At 38.7% G+C, this 25,682-nt stretch overlaps 2 protein-coding genes across 2 annotated transcripts; both read right to left on the reverse strand.

Moving 5' to 3' along the window:
- Positions 1-225: 225 nt before the first annotated feature.
- LOC124964683 (interferon alpha-5-like) lies at positions 226-798 on the reverse strand. The gene has a single exon (XM_047525290.1). It carries the CDS (start codon positions 796-798, stop codon positions 226-228), a length of 573 nt encoding a protein of 190 aa, XP_047381246.1.
- Positions 799-10,713: 9,915 nt separating this feature from the next.
- LOC124963958 (interferon beta-like) lies at positions 10,714-11,277 on the reverse strand. The gene has a single exon (XM_047523711.1). It carries the CDS (start codon positions 11,275-11,277, stop codon positions 10,714-10,716), a length of 564 nt encoding a protein of 187 aa, XP_047379667.1.
- Between the last annotated feature and the right edge of the window lie 14,405 nt (positions 11,278-25,682).

Raw genomic sequence — 25,682 nt, forward strand, 5'->3', positions numbered from 1 at the left:
TTAAATAGATAAATATTTTTAAAAGATAAATACACACGGCTGCAGGGATGTAAGGGTGAACTGCCTGTAGAATTGAAACCAATGTGGCACAAAATCCTGAAAACATTTGACAAATTGATTATTGTGAAAATTACTGCAGGTATGATAGTCTTTGAAATGGCAGAACTTGAGGGAGTGTGGTAAGGTGTATCCTCAGTGAGAAGCATCTCCCTGTTGGACCAGGTCTCATTCCTTACTCCTTAGTCTTCCATACAAGTTTGCTGATGAAGAGAAGGATCTCACGATTTCTGCTCTGACCACCTCCCAGGCACAAGGGAGGTGTTTCCTCTCCTTCAGGTAGACAGTGAGACTGTGGAAGTACTTCCTCAGAGCCCTCAGGGGAGTCTCTTCCACCTCCACCTGCTGGGTCACACAGGCTTTCAGGTCATCCAGCTGCTGATAGAGGCCAGTGAGGAATGTGTCCAGGAGGATCTTGTCCCAAGCAGCAAAGGACTCCTGGGTGCTGAAGAGGTTGAAGACCTGCTGGGTCATCTCGTGGAGGACAGAGACAGCTTGAGCCTTCTGCACCTGCTCACCATCTGTCTGCTCCTGGGGGAAGGCAAAGTCCTTTCTGTAGTTGAGGCAGGACAAGGTGGGAACTCTCCTCATTTTCTCCAGGAGCATCAGGACCCCCTCCTCATTTCTCTCAGGAGTTTCAAGACCCAGGTTGTAGATCTGAGGCAGGTCACAGCCCAGAGAACAGGTGGACTTGTAGCTGAGCCCCACCAGGGCCAGCAGGACAGCCAAGGGCAAGGCCATTGTGATTCCTGTAGATGCTGCTGGGCTGCCTGAGATGGGTGATTCTGGACCTTTGCCTCTAGGTTTTCTGAAACCCTTGATTTGGTCCCATTTCTTAAATAGGAACCAATATACTTTCAATTTTCTGAATGTCAACCACTAGAACTTTCTACTTCTGTTTTTATTTTCCATTGTGCTTTCACTACGTGTGTTTAGAACAATGTTTCCAAACCATATTTTCATTATGTATTCCTCCTCCCCTGTCTCCTCTTTTTAGAATCATTTTTCACTGAAAGGCCTATTAACTTTTTATAGGTAGGGGTTTACTGGGTACTGAACCCAGAAGGGTTTTACCACTGAGTCACGTCCCTAGCCCTTTTATTTTTACTTTGAGGCAGGGTCTTACTAAGTTGCTATAGCCTCCCTTTGTTTCTCAGGCTGGCCTCAAACTTGTAATCCTTCTGTCTCAGCCTCCACAATCACTGGAGTTAAAGGTGTGTACAACCATGCACAGCCTAATAAATTTCAATGCACAAGTGTATGTATTCATATACCCAATGAATATGACTCCTTCATGAGTAAAAGTGTTAAATTTAAACTTTGTGTCAAATTCAGAGTTATAAATGTGTAAATAAAAGTATTCAGTCAAAAGTAAATCTGAAAACCTATTGGTATTCCAATTAACTTTCTAAGAAACTTTACTCAATGAATTTAATATAACAACTGTGTAAATCAAAAGGTATCAAATTCCTCAAAATGTGTGCTCAAAGTCATCTAATCTATTGATGATGCTTTCTGATGAATGCTTAATTTGATTTATTGAGTTTCATTTCTAGGATTTCTCTTTTGTACTTTCTCAGAATTTGTGTATCTTTATTGAAATTATCTTTCATTTCTTCTGTTTTCTAAGTTCATTTCTTACATCTTCTTTTAGCTTGTTGAAGATTTTCACTATGAACTTTCTAACTTCTTTTTAGGTCATTTCCTTCAATATGGTATCCATGAGGTCATCTTTTGAAGTCTTTTGGGCTTTTTGAAGAAGTTAGTTCCCCTTCTTTTTTATACTGCTAATACTAGTAGGATGATTCTTAGTTCTTGTATGCAAGAGACTATATAGTGAGCGTCTTTCCTTTCAGAGCCCCAGGGTGGGCAAATTCACATCTATGGGTACTTTCACTCAATGTACGCCATCTGCTTTTCATTATAATTTTGAGATAAATATTATCATCATTTTGAGAGAAACTACTAATCCTTATGTACTACAATCACTTTAGAGCAACGTCACATACTATTCAAACTTAGGAAAAACCAAAAATTTGTTGAAACTGTTCTCCACAGTTTTTCTAATGTAGGTATAAATTTGTAGTACAATTTTTGTATAGGGTGAAAATATTATTATTATCATTATTATTATTAATTAAATGTAATATTTCTACAATATTATGTAGATGCAAAAAAAGAGGAAGAAAATTTAGACAAATGAAGAGTGAAAGCAAGAATTAAAGAAAATATAAGACACAAAAGTATAAGCAAATCAAGGCAAATAGAAAAAAAATGGATAGGGCAATTGATAGCAAGTAATGTAAAAGGAAAAAGAGGGTGTAAGGGGAGAAAATGTAACTCTGAGCTAAGAGAAAAAGAGAATTTCAAAAATGCTTTAAAACAAGAAAAATTAATGTAAAACTAGTTGAAGCCAAATATCAAAACGATGGTAACACCTATCAAATCAAAGTGAAGAGTAATATATATATATATATATATATATATATATATATATATAATCAAAGTTGGTTGATAAAAGGGCTATTTATAATAAAACATGCCAAGGTGAAGAAAATCCTTACTGAATGCTCTTTTGGATTTTGTCATGATTTGGATTTGGGACCTTTAGAAGATCTCCATCTCTTTCAGCTTTGGATACCCAAGAGGTGCTGGGCACAGGAGCCAATCCTTGAGATGCTGTGGCCCTCCCCAGCCTCTTCTCAATTGTCAGCCCAAGGGCCTGAAGCTGGATGCTCAGAGGGTGTGGAACTCTGTCTGTTGGCTCTTTATCCCGTGTGCAGACACTCAGGATGCCTGGATCTGCTCAGTCACTCTGACTACCTTGGGTCACCGCCCACCACTGTACATTATAGGTGACTTTTCAAAGTGACATAGAGCCTTGTGGCTATCTGTAAGCATGGGGCCTGTTCTCCATGGGTGGTCTGTAGTATAAAAGTGTCCTCCCTGACCTACTCAGATAACTGGGACACTTTTTCTGGTACAGTGAAAAATCTTAGCTGGTTTCCCTCATTTCTGGATCCCACAGCCCCAGGGTGCAAACCACCAGCCCTGCTCCCTCCACTGACTGGGACAGACACAAACATGGTCCAAGCTCCTGCTGACTATAGCCAGGCATCCTGGGGGCCGACCCTCTCTGCTGCCTGGGATGAGACAGCCATCCTACCCAGGTGCAACCTCCCACCCCATGCAGCTCTAACTTCAGATGCTGTCCCCACTGCTGCTGGGACACAGACTGCTTTCCTGCCTGGCTCTACACTTCCACTTCCTGACTCTGTGGCTTCTGTGCCTTCTCTGTCTAGGCTGCCACAGTGGCTGTGTGGAGTGAGGGGTTCCTGGTGAGGGGTAGGGGATTGCAGTCACTTTCAGCTAGGAGTCACTCATTTGCAAGATCCTTCTGGACAGATTATTGAGACATCCCACTGCAGGGATACTCCCTCTGGTTTTATTTCTTGCACCTGGAGGTGAGGAGATGCCATGTTGATTTCACTTACTGTAGGACAACAGGCCAGCTGTGGGCTCCACAAAATGATTCTGATGCTCAGCAGGGTTTTGAGGCCACAATTTGGGCTAAACTGCTTAATCTCCTTCACTGACCTTGTTGTCCTATGGGAACCTGTGGTTAAGGGAGTGAGCTTATGTGCTCTTCCTCTCCCTCTTTCTCTCTTCCCCTCCCTGCTCACACCACCCTGGTCTGGGTTCAGTGTTGAGGATCTCTGCCCTGGTAATCAAACTTGAAGTCTCTGCAGGTCTCAGACTGTCAAGTATTCAATCTTGGAACATTTGCTCTGTCTCCTCTCCAGTCAGCTGTTCCCTCACTGACTCTCTTCTGTGCTGTGGAGGGATGGGGGATCACCACCTAGTTCTGCCTACACAGTCTTTTCATTTCATATTTCCTGAGAAAAGTGTTGCCTGAGGTTTTTGAATTACTTTCATTTTCATCTTGAGGTTAGAAGTAAAACAGCAAAGTAAAAATGAAACAAAATTGAACCATTATTTCCAAAAATCATCAACACATCATTTTTATTTCTGTGGTGATATTCCTAGAAAGTTATGATTGCACCTGATTGAAATGGAAAACAGATGTAAGTCTGAATTTGATGAAATTCCAATGACCTGCTCCTCAGGTGACAGGAAGCAGGGAGTCCTTCTCTTCTCTTAGTCACCTGCCACCTACTCCAGTGTCATTTCCACTCACTATTTCTAGGATCCAGCTCTCACAAGGTCCCTGGTTCTATCATATTTCCCACTGTGGTGAGAGTTTCAGTCCACAGAGCAGCCTTCTGACATATAACATAGCACCTATGAATATAGGAAAATTGATTATGGTAATTAAAGGTATCATGATTTAAAATTAATGCAATATAAAGATTCTAACATGACTTACTAATACATGAAATTCTTTTGAACAAATATATATTTCAAAAGTAAAAACTATAGAAATAAAAACCCTACAGTCTGTTTCAGATCATACCCGACTTTTCTCCTCTGTCTCAGATTACAACCTCTCAGTTTTCTTTTTCAAATAGTCAACCCCAATTACTCTTGTCTTGTTCATCACTACCTTGTCTAGAAAGGTTTCTGTGGATCCATTCTTCTCAATTAGAAGTCACTAAGATTGACACTGACCTCCACTTTCCCCATGACTGACGACTTTCAATTCACATCTTCCATCAATCTATCAATTGCTTTTCTTCTAAGCAAATTTAATTCTTAAAAAACACTTTCATTATACTGCCATTGTCTCCTCTTGTCCTTTAAAAGTCAGCATCTCCCACCTCCGTCTCCTTCCTGGCTTTTTCTCTCCCATCCCTTTAAATGTTGAAGGTCCTCAGGATCAAGGTTAAATCTTTTTCTTCCTGTACACTGTCTCTCCACAAGATCACCTCCTTTGCTGCACTTCCAGTTGCCAGTTATGATCCATTAGACAATTATTTCTTGTAAATTGCAAACTTATCTATCGAACGGTTTATGTGCACTTTGGTGTCTTCAGTCAACTTATAGAAGATGTCTCTGCTTTCACCATTCTGCCCTAACAGGCTGCATCTACCTTCTGCTGACCAAATTTCATTGCTTTTTCATACTCTTCATTATACCATTTTAACATATTTGCTATTAAGTGTTTAGGTTGTGTTTAGGTTTCCTTCCCTTTAAACATGAGACAGCAGAGAGCAGTAACTGAGTTTGTCTTGCTCACCTCTGCATCCTGAGGACAACACAAAACCTGGCTTATATAAAGTGAATTTTTATGTACCCATTAGTGGGTAAGTCAATTCTACAATTCATTTTTTATTCTAATTGCAAAATTGGGATTTATGTGTCTCTTCAGTAATAAACAAAGGAAATTTATCAATGCTAGAAATTTAATGAACACAGTGTTATGGGGTGCAACTTAAGAACAGCTGATCTTTATTTGATTTAAAATTAATGCAATATAAAAGAAGTCCAAATTTGAGAGTCTTTATTAAGCTGGCCAGTTGATTGTCTCACACAATGCCCCCAAAAAATGGCTATTGGGAGAACAGCCCCGACCACAGGGTTGTAGGGGTTCTTATACCAAAAATCACATTAATCATAAGTGTCTGTTGCTATGATTCGAAATTACACATTAACATCATGAGATCATCAACAGAGGGGGAAGTGGGTCAAAATGACCCTTACCTAGGTACAAACTAAAGAATGGTTACTAACATCCACACAATCACTGTTCACATGGTACATTGTTTAGGAGAAATAGGAATCAAAACTACTACAAAACTACTACATAGGAGTTGCCATTGTATATTATTAAACATGTCACACCAAGTAACTGATGATGGGCACAGAGGCAAGGTGTTCCCATGGGAGAAGCTTATTTCCTACATAACATGGAGTCTCAGAGCAAAATGGAGTCTGTTTAGTCATTTCCCTTAGAGTTTGGCCTATAACATTCTCATGGAGTCAGATCTGTCAGCCCATCACATTCCCCACTGATTTTATGTACATAATCAAATCATTGATTCATTAGTAGTGCATAAGTGATTGCGGTGAGTGTGCAACCCCATTAGCTTAACAAACTGGATTCTATCTCTAATATATTTAGTTTAACAGTTTATCATGCTTGGCTGATTAAAAGTCCCAACATAACTAGGATGAGAGGTCTCACCATTGTGGTTATTAGAGTAGTTAACCAGGGGGACCAAGAGAACTTTGGTACCAATTTTTCTGAGTTTTTTAGCTTTTTTTTTTTTTTTCACTTTTTTGAGCTTTCTTTAATCAAAGATAAACTATTATGAATGATACCTGAGAGGTTAGTATGGAAACAATAGGTTTCCCTTAAGGTCATACATAATTTAAAAAAAAAAAAAAAAAAAACAGGCAAATTTAACCCTCTTTTGTTTTGTAAAACTACCTCAGCAGGTGAATCAAGGGAATTTTTCAGTGGCTTACAGAGTTTTTTTAACTCACTTAAGCCCAAATCTATTTGTCTACTTAAAGTTTAAAATTATGATTTCCAGTAATCAGGGCAGTAGTTCTACAGCTGTGGAGCCCGCTATACCTATTCCCACTAGGAGGGGAACTAAGACAGGGACCGCTTGTCTAGATATTAGTCCCATATGTTTTCTTCTTCCCTCTTTATCATAATAGTACACCTGGGGAATGATGAGAACAGTAACACAGAATTTACCCCATTTGGTAATCTCAAAAAGTTGAAGGGCTAAGCATGGAGTTATTCCTGACATAGTTCAAGCAAGAGAAAAAACATGTTTAACATTTTTTCAGTCTTATCTTTAGTCAGTGGTTAGGGTCTCTGAGGGCTGTTCCTTTTTCTGTTGTCTTCACTCAGATGTGATGAGTACATGTTGTGAGTAAGGTCCCTTCCATTTTAGCCAGGTGTTAGTCCTTTCTGGAACAATTTGATGTAGACATAGTCTTCTGACTGAAATGGGTGTTGGAAATCAGTGGTCTCTGGGGTCTGGTTCTCTCATAAGTTGAACCTATTAGTGAGATGTAACAACAGGTTAGAACAGGAGCAGGTTCTTGGTAAGGGTGGAGGAAGGGCTCTGGAAGCATTAACATTTTAAGCTCTCAGAGTTCATTTGCCTCCAACTTTCTGGACCCAAACTGGCCCTTATTTTTGTGATTTAACCCAATTTACCTATCTATATTGACTGCCTTTAAAAATTTTTATTATTACCCCTCTAATTTTAGGGACTATTTACTGCTGTAAGGAAAAAGGGAGATGATTGCTCTTGCTGCTTCGAGCTGAGAGGGAGTGATGTGGGGTGGGGCAAGCAGTAAAAAGTTCCTTTTTAGGGTTAAAAGTCTTGTTCTATGAAAGAAACAAAAAACCATGAGTACAAAATAAATAGCATCTGGAACATGTCAATGAATATCATGAAGCTGATAGAAATTAATAATCTCTTACCAGGAGGTAGAAGAGCTGAGACATTATTTACATAAAAAGGCCTAACAAAGTCTAACAAGGCTGGAGAGGTAGTTAAGTTACTTACTGTTATCTGATTTTTGTAAAATATCTTTTTACTGGTATGATATTTTTGTTTAGTGGAGATCCCTTTATTTTTGTTACTCTGGGCTAGAGAATCATACTAGCAAACATTGATTAAGTCTACCTGTATCAGAGGTTAGAAAGATCTGTAGGTCTTAAACTGACTAAAAACTTATAACTCTGGCAGTTTCTTTTGATAATTATCAGGCATTTTTGTCTAAGAATCTTTTTTGTTACCTTTAGTTCTACTTATTTTGGGGGGACTTAACACAAGTGTACATCCCAAGTTACATTAAAATAACTATTATTTTGTTTTTTAAATGTCCAGGAATGACTGTGTTTTGGTTTTAACTGTTTTGCTAGGTGTTTAAGACCAAGCTGGTCAAATTGACCTTATACCTACCTGCTGTTAAGAGTTATCTGAGTTCCCACAGGGGTCACTCTTGGGGAACTTGAGAGCATATTCTTAGCTCCTTTAGTGCCATTTGCTAGGTAGGGTCTTCTTGATGAGGTGGCTTCCTTTGGAAGCATTAGGAATGTCTCCCTTTTCCAAGGACCCTCCTCTGCATCAGGTGCTATGATTGACTTTTTATCCTCTAGTGGTCTCATCAGTCCCCCTGATCGGAAGGTTGTGTGGCCCAGAGTTCAAAGCTCCTTAGAGAAGTTCTCTTGTTCCCTGGGTTTAGGTTGACTCTGAGGGCAAGAGCCGAATATTGATTCTCTTGACCCCTTTATTTTAATCTCAATTCTTAAGTTTTGATCTTAAACATCCAGCAAGTCAGTTTCACCAGTCATACAGTAAGAGTTTCATTTCTCTCAAGAGTTTCAAGACCTAGATTGTGGGTCTGAGGCAGGTCACATCCCATAGAAAAGGTGGACTTGTAGCTGAGCACCACCAGGGCCAGAAGGAAAGCCAAAGTCAAGGCCACTGGGGGGTCTTGCAGAAGCTGCAGGGCTGAGGAGGGCAATCATGAACCAAAGCCTCTAGGTTCTCTGAAACCCTTGATTTGCTCCTATAGTCTTAAATAGAAATGAATACACTTTCAATCTTCTGAATGTCATCCCCAATATTTTGTACTTCTGTTTTTGCTTTCCTTATGCATTCACTGCATGCATTTAGAGTAGTGTTTTTCCAACCATTTTTTTCATCATTGATTTCCCCTCCCCTGTCCCCAGACCCCTTTCTAGAATTATTTTTCCAACCAAAACTCTTATTGACTTTTTGTTGTTGTTGTTGTTGTTTTTGTTGGTCCTGGGACTGAACCCAGAGGCATTTTAGCACTGAATCACATCCCCTGCCCTTTTCATATTTATATATGAAACATATAGACATGGGGTAGAGACATGGGTAGACATAGACATGGGGTTTCTCTAAGCTGCTTTGGGCTTTGCTTTGTTTCTGGGACTGGCCTCCTACTGTTTCAGTTTCCAGGGCCACTGGAATCACAGGTGTGCACTGTTGCTTGGAGAGGCTGCTGGCCTCATTGAGGTTGGTGATCATGAACTTTTGTCTCCAACTTCTCTGAAGAGCTTGCTTTGTTTTATGTCTTTACTAGGGAGTGTACTGTGTATATGCCTTAATTAGGGTATTTCTCAATGCTGTTCCCTTACCACCACCACAGTATGTCAATGACCCCTTAAAAACCTTGCTGTGTCACTTTGTCATCTCTGACTATCTCATTTCTAAATACCACCTTAGATATTCCCTGGTAAACACTAGTCTGTTTTCTGTCACTATACATTAGTTTTCCTTTCTAGAGTTTTGTTTAAATGGTATATTGCAGAATTCACACCTTTTGGGTCTGTCTTCTTATCCTCAGCAAAATTATTTGCAGATTCATCACTATGGTTGTGTATCATGATTCATTTCTTTCTATCATTAATGAGTATTCCATTTTGTGAATGTTTTGTGATTTCTTTTGTCATTCACTCATGATACATATTATATTGTTTCCTGCTTCAGACTATTCCATGTAAATAGAGCCAGAACATCCCAAGTTCCCAAGAGGTCAGTACAAAAACCAAAACCTAGCCAGTCGCCATATGCTGGCCAGGTACCCAGGAGCTCCTTGGAAACTTTGATAATCCCAGTGCAAGCACTGGGAAAATTGGTGTCCTCTATCCCACTAGAAATTCCTGTAGCCCATGATTACTGGCTTTTAGTCTGGCTTAAACATTGGATGTTATCTTGTGCATCTGTCTCAGATTTTTGTTTTGGGAAGTGTGTGGCTTCAGAGATGCAGAGCACCAAGAAAACCAGATATCATTTTCTTAGCATTCTGTATGACCAAGCTGGGAGGCCAGGAGCAGACTTGGTGTTCAAAAAACATGACAAGAAAACTAGCCTGATGGCTAGAGTATAGAGAAGGTCCTCCTCCCTCTATTCCCTTTCCCTGGAAACTGACAGACACCTTCAGAAGGTCATAAGTCTTGACTACACTGATCAGCAAAATAAACGTACATAATAATTGTCATGGAAGGCCCTGGGATGTCTCACCCTCAATCTTGGGGGCACACAGGTATTTTAAACTTCTTCCAGAGGCAGAGCATCCCTCAAGCAAGGCTGAGTAAAAGAGCTAGCATATCCCTAGAGTTCTCCTGAGATCTACAATCTAACTTTACAACTAGAGAGCCTGGATCAGAAAGCTGAGCACTGGGCACTCCAGTTTTCTAGTCCCAAGCCACTTGCTCACCCATTCCCCTTGAATCCAGCATCATTCACCCCATATTTATTTCCCTAGAAGGTTCAGATCCCCTTATTATGTAATACATTTTATTACATGAAGTTTCCTTGGAATTTTAATTTCTCTGAGGAATTTAAAATTTCATAATTTTAAATTATTTCAGGGACAAAACACTATACTACTTTGTAGGCACATTTTAAGAAGACCATTCATGAACTGTTCTGAAATGGTTAACAAAGGGGAATTTATAAATCAAGGTGAAATTAAACAGCCACATGGGTTTTTACATCATAAATAATTTATTTTCCAAAGTAAACATTCAAATAAAAATAAATAACTTAATTCATAAATTAATTTAAAAAATTAAAATCTTCTATTGTCTTTTCAAATGCACCACATTTGCTGTCAGTCACTTCATGAGCCTCTGCTGGATGAAGAATGCCTGAATCGTTGGCTGGTTCAGAGGTGCATACTGGGCCATCTTCAGCTTTGGAAGTCATCTGTAAGTCTGGTAATGAAGGAGAAGTTCCTGAAGAGTTCACTTTGGACTACCGTCCAGGCACAGCTGCTAAACTCCTTGGCCTTCAGGTACCTCAGGATCCTCCAATAGTAGCTCTTCAGACGCAGGATGGTCATGGAGTTTCCCCAGTGTATGTTTTCCTCTCCTAGTTTCTCCTCCAGAGTTGTTTCCAGGAGGTCCATCTGCTGATGGAGTCCAACAAGGAGGTCCTTGACAATGGTCTCATTCCAGCCAGGGTTAGAGAAGCCTCTTGTGAAAAGAGCATAGATGTTCTGGAGCATCTCATAGGTGACAAAGGCAGCATGGTCCTTCTGGAACTGCTGTGGATGCTTGATCTCCTCAGGGATCTTGAAGTCCATCGTGTCATTGAGGCAGTCTTCAGGCCTCCCATTCAACTGCATCAGGAGCTCCTGACATTTCAAAATGCTATTGCTCTGTTGGAGTGCAAGCAGTTTGTAACTGAGGGATAGAGTTGTGGTGGAGAAGCACATTAGGAGAGCGATTTGGAGGAAGCACTTGTTGCTCATGATGAAAACCAGAACAGTGTTGTCTACAATCTATGCAAGGTCACAAAGGCTCCAAAGGTCTGCAGAGTGAATGTCTTTCCTCCATGGGTATGGCCATTTATATGGGATGGTCCTCTCTGTTTCAGAGGAATTTCCCACTTTCAGTTCGCTCTTTCAGTTTTCCTATGTCATTTTTTTTTCTACCTACATTTTTAAAAGTTCCTAAAACTCTTTTAATTTACACTCCTGATTACTTTATATAATGTATATTAGGGGAAAAGATTCACAAACTGTGAGAATTTCTAATGTTTTCTAGGTTTCAGTAATTTCTAAAGTAAAGTTGGAGAAAGGAACTTGAGAGGAAACAAAGGAAAGCAAAGATATGAGAAGCAAAATGCCCCAAATAACTAAGAGACATTAACTGAAAAACCAGTCACTGAACAGCTGCTGGATTGGGATTTTGCCCATTGCAATCATAGGTTCATGTGAGATGGTCTCAGTGAGTTCTGAGCAGACTGGAATAGGGCAGTTAAGAGAAAGTTTCAAATCAGCTGGGTCTGAAATAATGATGTGTCATCATTTTGTTAACTGGAATCCTTACTCTTGAATTTATTAGCTACCCTATGAGTGTTTGACTGTCCTGAGACTACTTACTGTAAGGAAGCCCAAACTAGCTCAGAAGGAGAGACCATGTAGAACTTGGCAATAGTTTAAAAGTTTAAGCAATGGAATCTCTTTAACTTCCAATATCATCCCTAGATATTTTACCTATGGCTGTCCCTGCAGAAATGTGTGCATGTGTCTATGGGCATGCAGAAACCCATTCTCCTCAACTGAATACAGAACATCCTCTAGAATAGATGTGTTAGGCCACAAAGCAAGTCTTAACAAATTCAAGATTAAAATCATATATCAGTATCATTACCAAAATCAATTACATAAAACTAGAAATCAATAATGAGGGGAAACTAGAAAATTCACAAATAAGTGGAAATTAAATGACACCCTCCTGATCAGTCTGGTTGTAAAAAAATAAATCAAAAGGGAAATTAGAAAGTACCTAAAAGTGAACAAAAATGGAAATGGAACGTATCAAAACATGAAATGCAGCAAAACCAGTTCTAAAAGGGATGTTTTTGGGATAAATACCTTCATAAAGGGGAAAAATATCTCAAATTATCAAACTACCTTTTACCTCAATGAACTAGTAACATAAAGGCAAAAATCAGTCTCCACAGTTAGTAGAAGAAGAGAGACAATGAAATCAGAGCAGAAATAAACAAAATGGAAAGTACAAAAAAAAAAAAAAACAGGAAAGATGAGGACAATTCAGCATTTTCCTCCTCTGGAAAAGATAGACAAAATGAACAAAACTTTGGCTAGAGTAACTATGAAGAAAAGAGAGAAGGCTCAAAATAAATAAAATCAGGAATAAAAGAGGATACATTACAACAGATACTACAGAATTGCCAAGGAGCATTAGAGACTAATATGAACAACAGTATAAAAATTGGGTAGTCACAAAGAGATGGATAAATGACTGTTAATATGTAAACTTGGAAGAATGAATTGTGAACAATAGAAAATTGAAACAGACAAATAATGACAAAGGGGATTCTGACCAACAATCAAAAATCACAGGCAACAAAAGTCCAGGGTTTCACTGGGACATTGTGCCAAAAATTAAGAAGGATGACAGAAGAAGAAATATGATCAGTCAATGAATATATGAACAATTGTTCAACATCTCTAGCAGTAATAGAAATGGAAATTAAAACTACACTGAGATTCCATTCCACTGCAGTGAGAATGGCAATTAATAAGAATCAAAATATCAATAAATATTGGTAATGATGTGGGGAGAAAGATTCATTCATACATTCTGGTGGGACTGTGACTTGGTGCAACCACTCTGGAAAATAGTATGGAGATTCCTCAGAACACTTGGAATGGAACCACCATTTGACCCAATTATCCCACTCCTCAGCATGTACACAAAGGACATAAAATCAACATATTCAGTGATTTGGTCCTATCAATATTTATAGCAGCTCAATTGACAACAGATAAGCTATGGAACCAACCTAGGTGCCCTTAAGCTGATGAATGGGATAAGAAAATGTGGTATATACACACAGTGGAACGTTACTCAGCCATAAAGAAGAATGAAATTATGACATTTGCAGGTAAATGGAGAATAAGACTACCATGCTAAGTATATGCCAATCCGAAGAAATCAAAGGCTGAAAGTTCTGTCTGATATGCAAATGCTAGCTCATAATAAGTGGTGATGGGGGTATAGAAGTTCATTTGATATATAAAGGGGAATGAAGGGAAGGGAGGTGGAATGTAAATAGGAATGACAACAAAATGAATCAGACATCACTTTTCTGTGTTCTTATATGAATACATGAACAATAAAATTCCATATCCTGTACAGCCACAAAAATGGGAAGTTAAACTCTATGTATGTATGATATGGCAAAATACATTGTACTATGAGTATAACTAAAAAGAACAAATAAAATGATTTTAAAAAAGAAGAATGAATGCCAAATATAATGTTTAATTTAAATTGTCAACCTCACTGGATTAATGATGCCAAGGATTAAGCGGATTCTGGGTATGTCAATGAAGGAGGATCTAGGAATGATTTCCATATGGGATAGCAAACTGAAATGGACACCCTCTGTAAGTGTGGGCATTATTGTCCAATAGTTGGGAGAATTGAATGGGATAAAATTTGGAAGAAGGAAGCACATGCAGATGCAAGCACAATTCTTTTTCAACATGTTCTTGATTGGTGCTAGGATTGCCTGAGAACATCAGACTCTTCTCTTTCACTCTACCAAAGCAGACTCTACCAGTGATTCTTTAGGGAGTTTCCAGAGGACTTCAGTCTCAGACTGGGGTAGCATCATTGATCTCTCTAGTTCTGAGGGTAGTTCTGAGAGTAGTTCTGAGGCCTTAGTATCTTGGACTGTGCAGTTACTGGTTCCTCCAACTATATGGCCTGCAGATGGCCATTGTGCATTATCCACCCCAGTTCCACACTGCTAAAGGGGAAGATACATGAATGATATAAGAAAAACAAGGGAAGAAAGTGTTTCAAACAAACCAAGATTCTATATTAATAGAATCCAATGACAGCATGATAGAAGAAATGTCAGAAAAGGAGTTCAGAATATGCATAATTAAAATGATTGCAGAGGCAAGGATAAGATAAGTGAGCAAATGCAGGCAATAAATGATCACTCCAATAAGCAGAAAAAAAGAGCTACTGCAGGAAGCTAAAGATAATTTCAATAAAGAGGTAGAGATTCTGAAAAAAAAATCAAACAAAAATCCTTGAAATAAAGAAAACAATACACCAAATGAAAACCTCAATGGAAACCATCACCAATAGACTAGATCACTTGGAAGAGAGAACATCAGTCAATGAAGACAAAATGTTTAATCTTGAGAATAAAGTTAACCAAACAGAGAAGATGGTAACAAATCATGAATGGAACCTCCAAGAACTATGGAATACCAGGAAAAGACCAAATTTAAGAATTATTGGGATTGAGGAAGGCACAGAGATACAAACCAAAGGAATTAACAACCTATTCAATGAAACAATGTCAGAAAATTTCTCAATCATGAAGAATGAAAGGGAAAATCAAATACAAAAAACTTACAGAACACCAAATATACAAAATTACAACAGATCCACACCAAGGCACATTATTATAAAAATGCCTATCTTCCAAAATAAAGATAGAACTTTCAAGGGTACAAGAGAAAAGCATTAGATTACATATAGGGTGAAACCAATATGGATAAGAGCAGAATTCTCAGCTCATGCCCTAAAAGCTAGAAGGGCATAGAGCAACATATTTCAACCTTTGAAAGAACATGTTTGCCAACCAAGAATTTTATGCCAAGCAAAACTAACCTTTGAAGATGTAGTAAAATCTTCCATGATAAACAAAAGTTAATAGAATTTACAAATAGTAATCCTGTGCTACAAAACAACCTCAGAAAATACTCCATGAGGTGGAAATGAAAAACAACCATGTAACTCAGCAAAGGGAGATACTACCCTGAAGGTAAAGACAATCAAAGGAGAAACCAAGCTGAGCTAAAAACCAAAAATAAGCCAAAATGACCAGGAACATAAATCATATTCAATAACCTTGAATGTTAATGACCTAAACTCATTAATCAAAAGACACAGGCTGGCAGATTGGAAAGAAAGATCCATCAACATGCTGCCTTCAAGAGATTCATCTCATAGAAAAAGACATCCACAGACTAAAGTTGACAGGATGGGAAAAAATATTACACACATATGGACTTGATAAAAAAGCAGGGGTTCTCATCCTTATGTCAGATAAAATAGACATCAAGTCAAAGTTAGTCAGAAGGGATAAAGAAGGACATTTCACAGAGCTTAAGGGAACCATAAATCAGGAAGACACAATGATCATAATATATATGCCCTAAACAAGGGAACATCCATGTACATCAAACAAATACTTCTCAATTCCAAGAACCAAATAGACCACAATACAATACTCTGGGTGACATTAACACATCGCTCTCACCACTGGATAGATCTTCCAAACAAAAACTGAACAAAGAAACTATAGAAATCAATTATGCAATCAATAATTTACATTTAACAGACATATATAGAATATTCCATCCAACAATGAGTTCTTTTCAGCAGCACATGCATCCTTCTCTAAAATATACCATAGGATATGTCACAAAGCAGCACTCAGGAAGTACAAAAAATAGATACTACCTAGTATTCTATCAGGTCATAATGGAATAAAATTAGAAATGAATCATAAACTAAAAAACAGAAACTACTCCAACACATGAAGACTAAATATTACGCTATTGAAGAAAGCATGAAAAACAGAAGACATCAGGGAAGAGATAAAAAAAAAAAAATCCTTAGAAGTAAATGAGAATGATGATACAACATATCAAAATATCTGGGACACTATGAAAGCAGTGCTAAGAAGAAAATTCATTGCATGGAGCACATTCTAGAAATGAACAAAAGTCAACAACTGAACAACCTAACATTCCACCTCAAAGCTCTAGAAAAAGAACAGAACAACATCAAAAGTAGTAGAAGAAGAAAATAATTGAATTCAGAGCTGAAATCAATGAAATTGAAACAAAAGAAACACTTCAAAAAATTGACAAAACAAAAAACTTCCTATAAGAATTGGAAAACTTGAACTCAAGTATCACTATTTGGCAATCACATGATTCTATATTTAGAGGATCCAAAAAACTACATTAGAAAACTTCTAGAACTACTAAATGAATTCACAAGAATAGCAGGATACACAATCAACATGCATAAATTGAATGCAATTCTATTCATATGTCATGAATCCTATGAAAGAGAAATTGGGAAAACTATTCCATTCCCGAATCTCAAAAAAAAAAAAAAAACAAAAAACAAAAAAACTTCGGGATCAATCTAACAAAAGAGGTAAGAGAAGTCTACAATGAAAACTACAGACACTAAAGAAAGGAATTAGAGAAAACTTTAGAAGATGGAAAGATCTCCCTTGTTCTTGGATAGGCAGAATTAATATGGTCAAAATGACCATCCTACCAAAGGTGCTATACAAATTCAATGCAATTCCAATTAAAATCTCAATAACATTCCTCATAGAAATAGAGAAAGCAATCCTGGGAAGGAAGAGTGATAAAAGAGGTAAACTCTACTTATAGAGCAATAGAAACAAAAATGGCATCTATTGGGCACCAAAATAGACAGGTAGATCAATGGTACAGAATAGAAGACACAGAGACAAACCCACATGAGTACAGTTATCTCATATTAGACAAACGTGCCAAAAACATACAATGCTGTTGGGAAAAGTGGAAATCCATATGCAGTAAAATGACATTAAACCTCTATCTCTCACCCTGTACAAAACTCAACTCAAAATGGATCTAGGAATTAGACCTGAGACCCTTCACCAAATAGAAGAAAAAGTAGGCTCGATTCTTCAACATATTGGCTTAGGGCCAGATTTCCTTAACAAGACCGCCAGAGCACAAGAAATAAAATCAAGAATCAATAAATGGGATGGATTCAAAATAAAAAGCTTTTTCTCAGCAATGGAAACAATCAATAATGTGAAAAGAGAGTCTAAACAGTGGGAGAAAATCTTTTCCACACACACCTCAGATAGAGCACTAATCTCCAAAATTTATAAAAATCTTAAAAAAGTTTACACCAAAAATACCAAGAACCCAATCAATAAATGGACCAAGGAACTGGGCAGACACTTCACAGAAGAAGATATACAGGTGATCAACAAATACATGAAAAAGTGCTCATCATCTTTAGGAATTAGAGAAATGCAATCAAAACCACCCTAAGAGTTCATCTCACCCCAATTAGAATGGCTCTGATCAAAAACAGAAGCAATAATAAGTGTTGGCATGGATGTGGGGAAAAAGGCAAAAGTTGGTGGACTTGCAAATTGGGCCAGACACTCTGGAAAGCAGTATGGAGATTCTTCAGAAATCTTGGAATGGAACCAACATTTGAACTAGCTATCCCACTCCTCGGTTTATATCCAAAGGACTTAAAATCAGCATCGTACACTGATGCAGCCACATCAATGTTTATAGCAGCTCCATTCCCAATAGCTAGATTGTGGAATCACCCTAGATTCTCTTCAGTTCATGAATGGATAAAGAAACTGTGGTATATACACACACAATGTAATACTGCTTAGTTATAAAGAAGAATAAAATTATGGCATTTGTGGGAAATGGATGGAGTTGGAGAACATCATGCTAAGTGAAATAAGTCAATCCCCAAAAACCAAATGCTTTCTCTGATAAGTGGATGATGATACATAATGGGGGTGTGGGGGAGTAGGGTGGAAATGGGGGTAAGAGATGAATGGACAAACTTTGGATTGTGTAGAGAAAAATGGTATAAGAGGGTTGAGGGATGGAACAATAGTGGACTGAGAGAGACATCATTACCCTATGTACATGTATGATTACACAAATGGTGTGAATCTGCATTGTGTACAATATCGAAATAAAAAGTTGTACAATGAATCAAAATGCAGTCTGTAAAAATAAATAAATAAAAAATATTGATGTATTTTTCTTCATTGTTTATCCTATTAAAATCAAAGAAAGACAAATGTGGCATTTTCCTGGCCAAAAGTAGTGACCATGGGGCAATTCCAGATTCCATGCTGAGCCACAACCTAGTTGGGGATGGGAGGTAAGGAGGATACAGAAGAGTAGGAAGAGCCTGGTTGGAAGACATCACCCTCCACATGAACACAGGGAGTGAGAATCTCACCAAAACTCTCCATCTCCCTGGACAACCTTGCTCAGTCATACAGTTTCTATGAAATTGGGAACCACAATGAAAAGCTTACTTTCAGGGAAAGGGAGAAGAGCCTATGTTCATGTCTCCCACTGCTGCCTCACTCACACGCCCTGGGTGACTGCTCCTGCCCAGCTGTGGGTTCTCTGTAACCCCAGCAGCAGCTGGCGGGGAGAGAATTCTGCATCTGAGCTGTGTGAGGAGGGGAGTATGCAGCCAAGATCTGTGTGCCACTGACTCAGACACTTTCAGTTCCTTTGTCCTTTCCCACATCCTGCATGTCTTGTCACAGGCTTTAGAAGACTGGTTCTTCAGTTTCAATCCTACTCACCACTGGATTCAGACATTAATAAGCTACTGTAAAGGGGCTGTGGCCAACTCCAGCTAATGTCAGAGTTCAGAATATGCTCCCCCAAATGGGACACCTTAGAAACTGAGAAAAGCACAGAAGTAAGAAAGTCATTTTTTTTTTTTTTTTAATGCTCTGGTCATAAAATTTTTCTCCGAAAATCCTCCCCTAAATGTGGGTCATAAGACATGCAATGGGCATCCTGCCCTGTGCCCAGAGAAAAAGCATGAAACCAGAGACTTCCAGAAGAATCTGAACAAAAAGGCCTTGGTGACCCCCAGTTTGTTACCATTAGATCAGACCCTCATTGGGCAATCATCCTGCCACAGGCTGTGCCCCTTCATCTTTCCTAAGCACGAAACACAGCGTCCCAGGGTCTTCTCATCTTCATTTCCGAAGCCTCCAATGTCTTGTAAACATTGTCTAAATAAATTTGTCTTGCTTTTCTCTTGTTGATCTGTCTTTCATTACAGGGATATTAGCCTTTAAGCTCACAACTGCTGAGCAAAAGACTGCTATTTCTTCTCTCTATATATATACAAAGATAACCAGAAGGCCCTCCAGTCTGTACCCTCTGCCACATTGCAAGACTCCCATCAGAGGGCAATAGCCCTGGAGCAGACAAGGGCTGCCCAACCAGCTTCTGTAAAAGTGCCATAAGGGCCCTGCTTCTAGAAACTCCTGAGGAACCCTCTCAGATACAGATGTTGTTTGCCCTGAGCATGGATTTCCTTTTCCTTTGGGATTCCAGGCAGTTCTCTTTTTATTTATTTATCTCATAATCCCTCTTAGGGACTGTGATGGTTAAATTAGGTGTCACCTTGACTGGATGAAATAATACTTGGAGAACTGACAAAGCATTATTTCTGGGTCTAGAAATAATGGTGTGACTAGAAGAAATCGGTGCATGAGTCAGTGAACTGAGAGGGAAGATCAGTGTGGTCAGGTGCCATTTAAACAGCTGGAGGCCTAAACAGAACTGAAGACAAAGAAAGGGAAAAATCTCTCTCTCTCTCTCTCTCACTCTCTCTCAATCTCTCTCTCTCTCTCTCTTTTCTTTTACTTTCTCTCTTTCCCCCAAAAAAATTAGGACACTTAATTCTCCAGCTTTTGGACATCAGAAATCCATATTCTGTGGCTTCAGGTGTTGCATATTTTACACTAACTGCCTCTCTAGATTTTCTAAACTTGGACTTTGATAGAAATGCATTATCATCTTGCCTGGTTCTGAGGCTGCCAGATTAGGATGGAGTCACACTACTGGCATCTCAGGGTCTACAGTTGCAGATGTGTGTTGTGTGGATACTTACCCAAAATAATCATTGTAGCCAATCCTCTTAACAAATCCCCTCTTTCTCTATCTATATACCTACATAACTAGATATATATCTACTTATATAAAATGTTTTAAATATGTTCAGGTACTTCCTGGACCATCCAGAATCTAATGAATGCTTGACAAGAAGGTAGAAGTACCAGGACCCCTCACTCCAGTGCTGCATGTTCACACCCATCCATGCCTGTGGAGGTGAACTCACCTACTGTGTTCTGACTATGGATCCAGAAGCAGCCCTATAACTTGGAACTCCTCTCTCAGTTTTAGTAAGGAAGTAGTCATGCCATGAATCTGAAGGCAATTCCACCAAAATCAGTCCAGCTGCAGGTCCTGAGGCACACTCCTTTCTATAATCTGGGGCTACTTCTGCCCATGCAAGAACCCCTAGGGACTGGTAGAAGTCTTTCCAAAGACCCACTGGAAAGCATATCCAACTATTTAACTGATAAGAGGCCCACCATTTGCATACTCAAGTGTGGAACCTGAAGAAATTCTTCTCCCAGGTGCCAGCCCTACCGAACAAATTCTTGGTCTTATCCATCCATTGACCATGTAGTGTTCATGCCAAATTACTCTCCGCTAGAAAAAGGCCCTGACAACTTCCTTCAGCCACATGATCTGACTCCATTGCCACCTGAATCTCAAGCCAATTTGTAAAGAAGGGAAGAGCTTCTTACACCTTCTAATGTACAGACATGGATGCAATGTACATGGATTCTGATGTATTAGCCAAACACAAAACCAACAAAGGAATTAAATAAATCACCAATAACTAACCCCTGGGAAACAGAGATCTAAGAATTACTGGACAAAAGATTTAAAATTAAATACTTAAAGAAGCTTAATGAGGTGCAGGAGAAGACAAACACTAAATGAAATCAAGAGAACAGTTTATGAACCAAAGAAGAAGTTTGATAAAGGAATAGAAGCCATGTAAAAGAACCAAAAAGTTTTGGAGCAGAAAAATGTACTGAAAAAATTAAAACCACTTAATAGAGAGTTTCAACAGTAGGTTCAATCATGTAGAAGACAGAATCAGTAAACACAAATACAGGCTGTTTGAAATCAGTTTATTAGAGAAACAAAGAATTAAAACAAAGGACAAAAGCAAAATGGAACTGTGGTACATACACCATCAAACATATGAATATATGACTCAAAGAATGTGAGACATACCAAGAGAAAGAACCAGAAAGCTCATTCAAGAAAAAATTGTGTGACACCTTCCCAAATCTTGGGGAAAATATTGACATTGAGATCCATTAGCTGAAGAGACTTCTGGCAAGATCATTTCAATACAGATCTCAATTATTTTGGTTATAATCAACCACATATAATGATGGTGGTCCCATAATATTATAATGGAGCTGGGAAATTCCTATTACCTAGAAAAGGAGACCTCTGGGGAAGAAAATTAATTACTGTTGGGAGAGGGCCAACCAAGGAGTCATCTGATGGGAATTCCTACATGGAGCGCCTATTGAAAGAAAGGTAAGTTTGTATTAAGATGCAGTTACTTAGGTTATTCTTATCTTTTACAGAATCTAGCATCAGATCAACTGACCATGAGAAAACTAAATTTCAAACTTCTGCAAACTACAAGTTGCCCTCAAGAATTTTATTGGAAAAAAATTAAAATTATAAATAAACATAGTGTTTCTTTAAAAAATAAACCATGCTATTCTCTCTAAATATTTTTGGTCAATTTAAAATTCATGATGTATGACATCTATTTAAAATACTCTCAGAGATCCAAGATGGTGGACTAGAGGGAGGCTGCGTTCCTTGTGGCTCCATAACTCCAGTTTCAAGTAGAGGATACCTGTTTCTTGGTGAGGCAGTTTTTGCTGCTTATCGATCCCCAGCTGTTTACCCCACTTGTCTACTGTGATCACCTGCAGTCTGCCAGCATATTGACTACATTTTGAGTGCAGATTGCTCACTATCAGGCACCTACCATCTGCCATTTGCCTGCCTCTTGCCTATTCATCACCTGCTTACACCTATCCATCACCCACTGCACTAGGTTCACCTCTCGATCATCTGACGACAGCAAACTGATCTTCAACTGCCAGTGGAGCGCCAGCTGCCTGCAGTTGCCTGGAAGTTCACTGTTACAATACCTGCAGGTTTGATTATACATGGCTGCCGCCATTTTGAGACAACAGCCAGGCCCCATAGAACCCCTGGCCGGACTGACTGAGCCCCATCTCCAGGATCCCTCAGCCCCACCGATCACTCCCTGCCTCTGGGGCCCTCACATCGACTGATTGTTCCCTGCCCCCAGGACCCACAGACCAACTGACTGCGCCCTATCACCTGGACCCCAGACTGACTGATTGCACCCAGCTTCCAGGATCCCGCAACCACACCAAACACATCCGACCTCCAGGACCCCTGCCTGACCAATCACCCCCTGCCTCCAGGACCTCCAGTCGACCATGTCCACACCCCGAACTGCAGCTCCCCATTTGCCAACACATTTGGAAACCACAGCGGCCATCTTGGATAAGCCTGGAAGTCATAGCTCCCATCTTTAGGTGGGGCAAATCCCATCCTGAGACGCAAGACCTGAAGCTCATTGTCAGGTACCTCTCATGCATCAGGCTACTGAAGACTGGGAGGTTTGAATACTATATGACTGTTATAATGTAGATTTTCCTTTTTCTCCTTATTGAACAATTTAAAGTTTTTATTTCTTTACTTTTCTTGCTCCCTTTTCCTTTGTATACCTGTTCCCTCAGAGTCTCTTTCTCCCATTTTGCATGCTAACATCCAATTTCTTTTGATTATACTCTCACCCTTTCTACTATCTAGAACTTCTGTATATTCTTTTCTTATCCCATTAACAGCTACATCCTACATCCCTCTGTATCCTCTTTGTCCTCCATTAGAAACTGCAGACCTTATTGCAAATCTGTTTGTTATACTGAAGATAATTTTTGAACTCATTCTGTTTATTATGACAACTTTGTTATTGTCCTCATAGGGGCTATTTGGTCTAGGATTGCATAGTATCTGAAGTGGGCACTGCTAATATTGATCTCCCCTTAAAAAAAAAAAGGTTTTGGAAACCTATAGGGCCACTATAAGCCTATGGGGGGGAATCTGCAGTACCCCAGATCTGCACTGCTAGAGGGGAAGATACATGAGCAACATGAAAAGACAAGGGAAGAAAATGATCCAAACAAATCTAGATTCTATATTAATAGAATCCAATGACAGCATGGTAGAAGAAATGTCAGAAAAGGACTTCAGATTATACATGATTAAGATGATTTGTGAAGCAAAGGATGAGATAAAAGAGTAAATGCAGGCAATGAATGATAATACCAATAAGCAGTTGAAACAGCAACTGCAGGAAGCAAAAGATCATTTCAACAAAGAGATAGAGATTCTCAAAAAAAAAAAAAAAAAAAAAAAAAGAAAAGCAAACAGAAATCCTTGAAATGAAGGAAACAATAAGCCAAATAAAAAACTCAATGGAAAGCATCACCAAAAGACTAGACCACTTGGAAGACAGAACCTCAGACAATGAAGACAAAATATTTAATCTTGAAAATAAAGTGGCCCAAACAGAGAAGATGGTAAGAAATCATGAACAGAATCTCCAAGAACTCTGGGACATTGTGAAAAGACCAAATTTAAGAATTATTGGGATTGAGGAAGGCACAGAGATACAAATCAAAGGAATGAACAACCTATTCAATGAAATAATATCAGAAAATTTCCCAAACCTGAAGAATGAAATGGAAAATCAAATACAAGAGGCTTATAGAACACCAAATGCACAAAATCACAACAGATCCACACCAAGGCACATTATAATGAAAATGCCTAACATTCAAAATAAAAATAGGATTTTGAAGGTCGTGAGAGAAAAGCATCAGATTACATATTGGGGAAAACCAATACAGATAGCAGCAGATTTCTCCGACCCAGACTCTAAAAGCTAGAAGGGCCTGGAACAACATATTTCAAGCTCTGAAAGAACAGGGTTGCCAACCAAGAATCCTATACCCAGCAAAACTAACCTTCAGATTTGAAGATGAAATAAAATCCTTCCATGATAAACAAAAGTTAAAAGAATTTACAAATAGAAAGACTGCGCTACAGAACATTCTCAACAAAATATTCCATGAGGAGGAAATGAAAAACAACAGTGGAGGTCAGCAAAGGGAGGAACTACCTTAAAGAAAAATCACTCAAAGGAGAAACCAAGATGAGTTAAAAACCAAAAATAAGCCCAAATGACTGGGATTATTGATGATGATTGCTAATGTTAAAAATTAACAATAATAATAATAATTTCCCCTCTTATACTCTCCCAGGCACAGGAACTGTATTCTTTTTCCTTCAGAGAGCAGATGATTCTGTGGAAACACTTCCAGCGAGCAAATCCCTAAGGGACAATGCTTTTTCTACATATGTCACCTTCAGTTGCTCCAGACTGAAATGAAGCCTAGAGAGTAGTTGATCCAGGAGGAACAGAAAAACCATACTGAAGAAATTGGACATCTGCTGGATGATCAGATGATGGAGACTAGTGGCTTCTGTCTTCTGAATTAAAGTGATTTTCCCTGTTTTCCAAGAAAAATAGAAGTTGGCTCTGTCATTCAGGCATTTCTGTCAACATGTGATGATAGACAAAAAAGATGACATCAAACTCATTTATTGATTTTACACTGGAAGGTAGAGTTCATGGTAAATTTCAGATTTGCTCATCCAAATGCATACTTATCAGTAAAATGGGAACTGTCTTTGCCCTAAAGACAGAAGTGTGTATAGAACCAGATGCTGATAGCAAAGGGCTGTTCTGTTTGTGTAGCTAGATGGCTTATAACAGTCATTTTAACTTTAGAACACAAATAATTTTCAGTTTGCTAAGTACTATGTTATTTTCCAATTAATCTGCTTAAACCTCTGAATTTTACCTTTTAGATGTCTGAGTTGGGCACAGGGGTATCATTGATGACATTATCCTCCTATAGAACCCAATTTTACAAAACCTAGTGACCTCCAGGTGCCATAAAGGACTATAATTCCAATCTCTTTATCATACACACACATTTCTGCACACAAATACACACACACAGACATACACATTATTTCATCTGTAAATATTATTCTTATCTGTTCCAGAAACAAACTTTTAGCCCTGATCCTAACATTCATTTTTCTCTCCTTTTATGATGCAGAAATATGCTCTCTCAGACCTCTGAATCTCTGTGCTTGTTCGATGTTTTACTAGATCATCTTTGGTAAAAAAGTTCTTCCTGAATGGGATTGCTTTTGGATTCATTCACAGCAAAAGTTTGATTGCTGGTAAGTAATTTATTCTCTGTTCCTCTCTCTTGGAACAT

This window comes from Sciurus carolinensis, chromosome 14 (assembly GCF_902686445.1).
Source record: "Sciurus carolinensis chromosome 14, mSciCar1.2, whole genome shotgun sequence".
Lineage (NCBI taxonomy): Eukaryota > Metazoa > Chordata > Mammalia > Rodentia > Sciuridae > Sciurus > Sciurus carolinensis.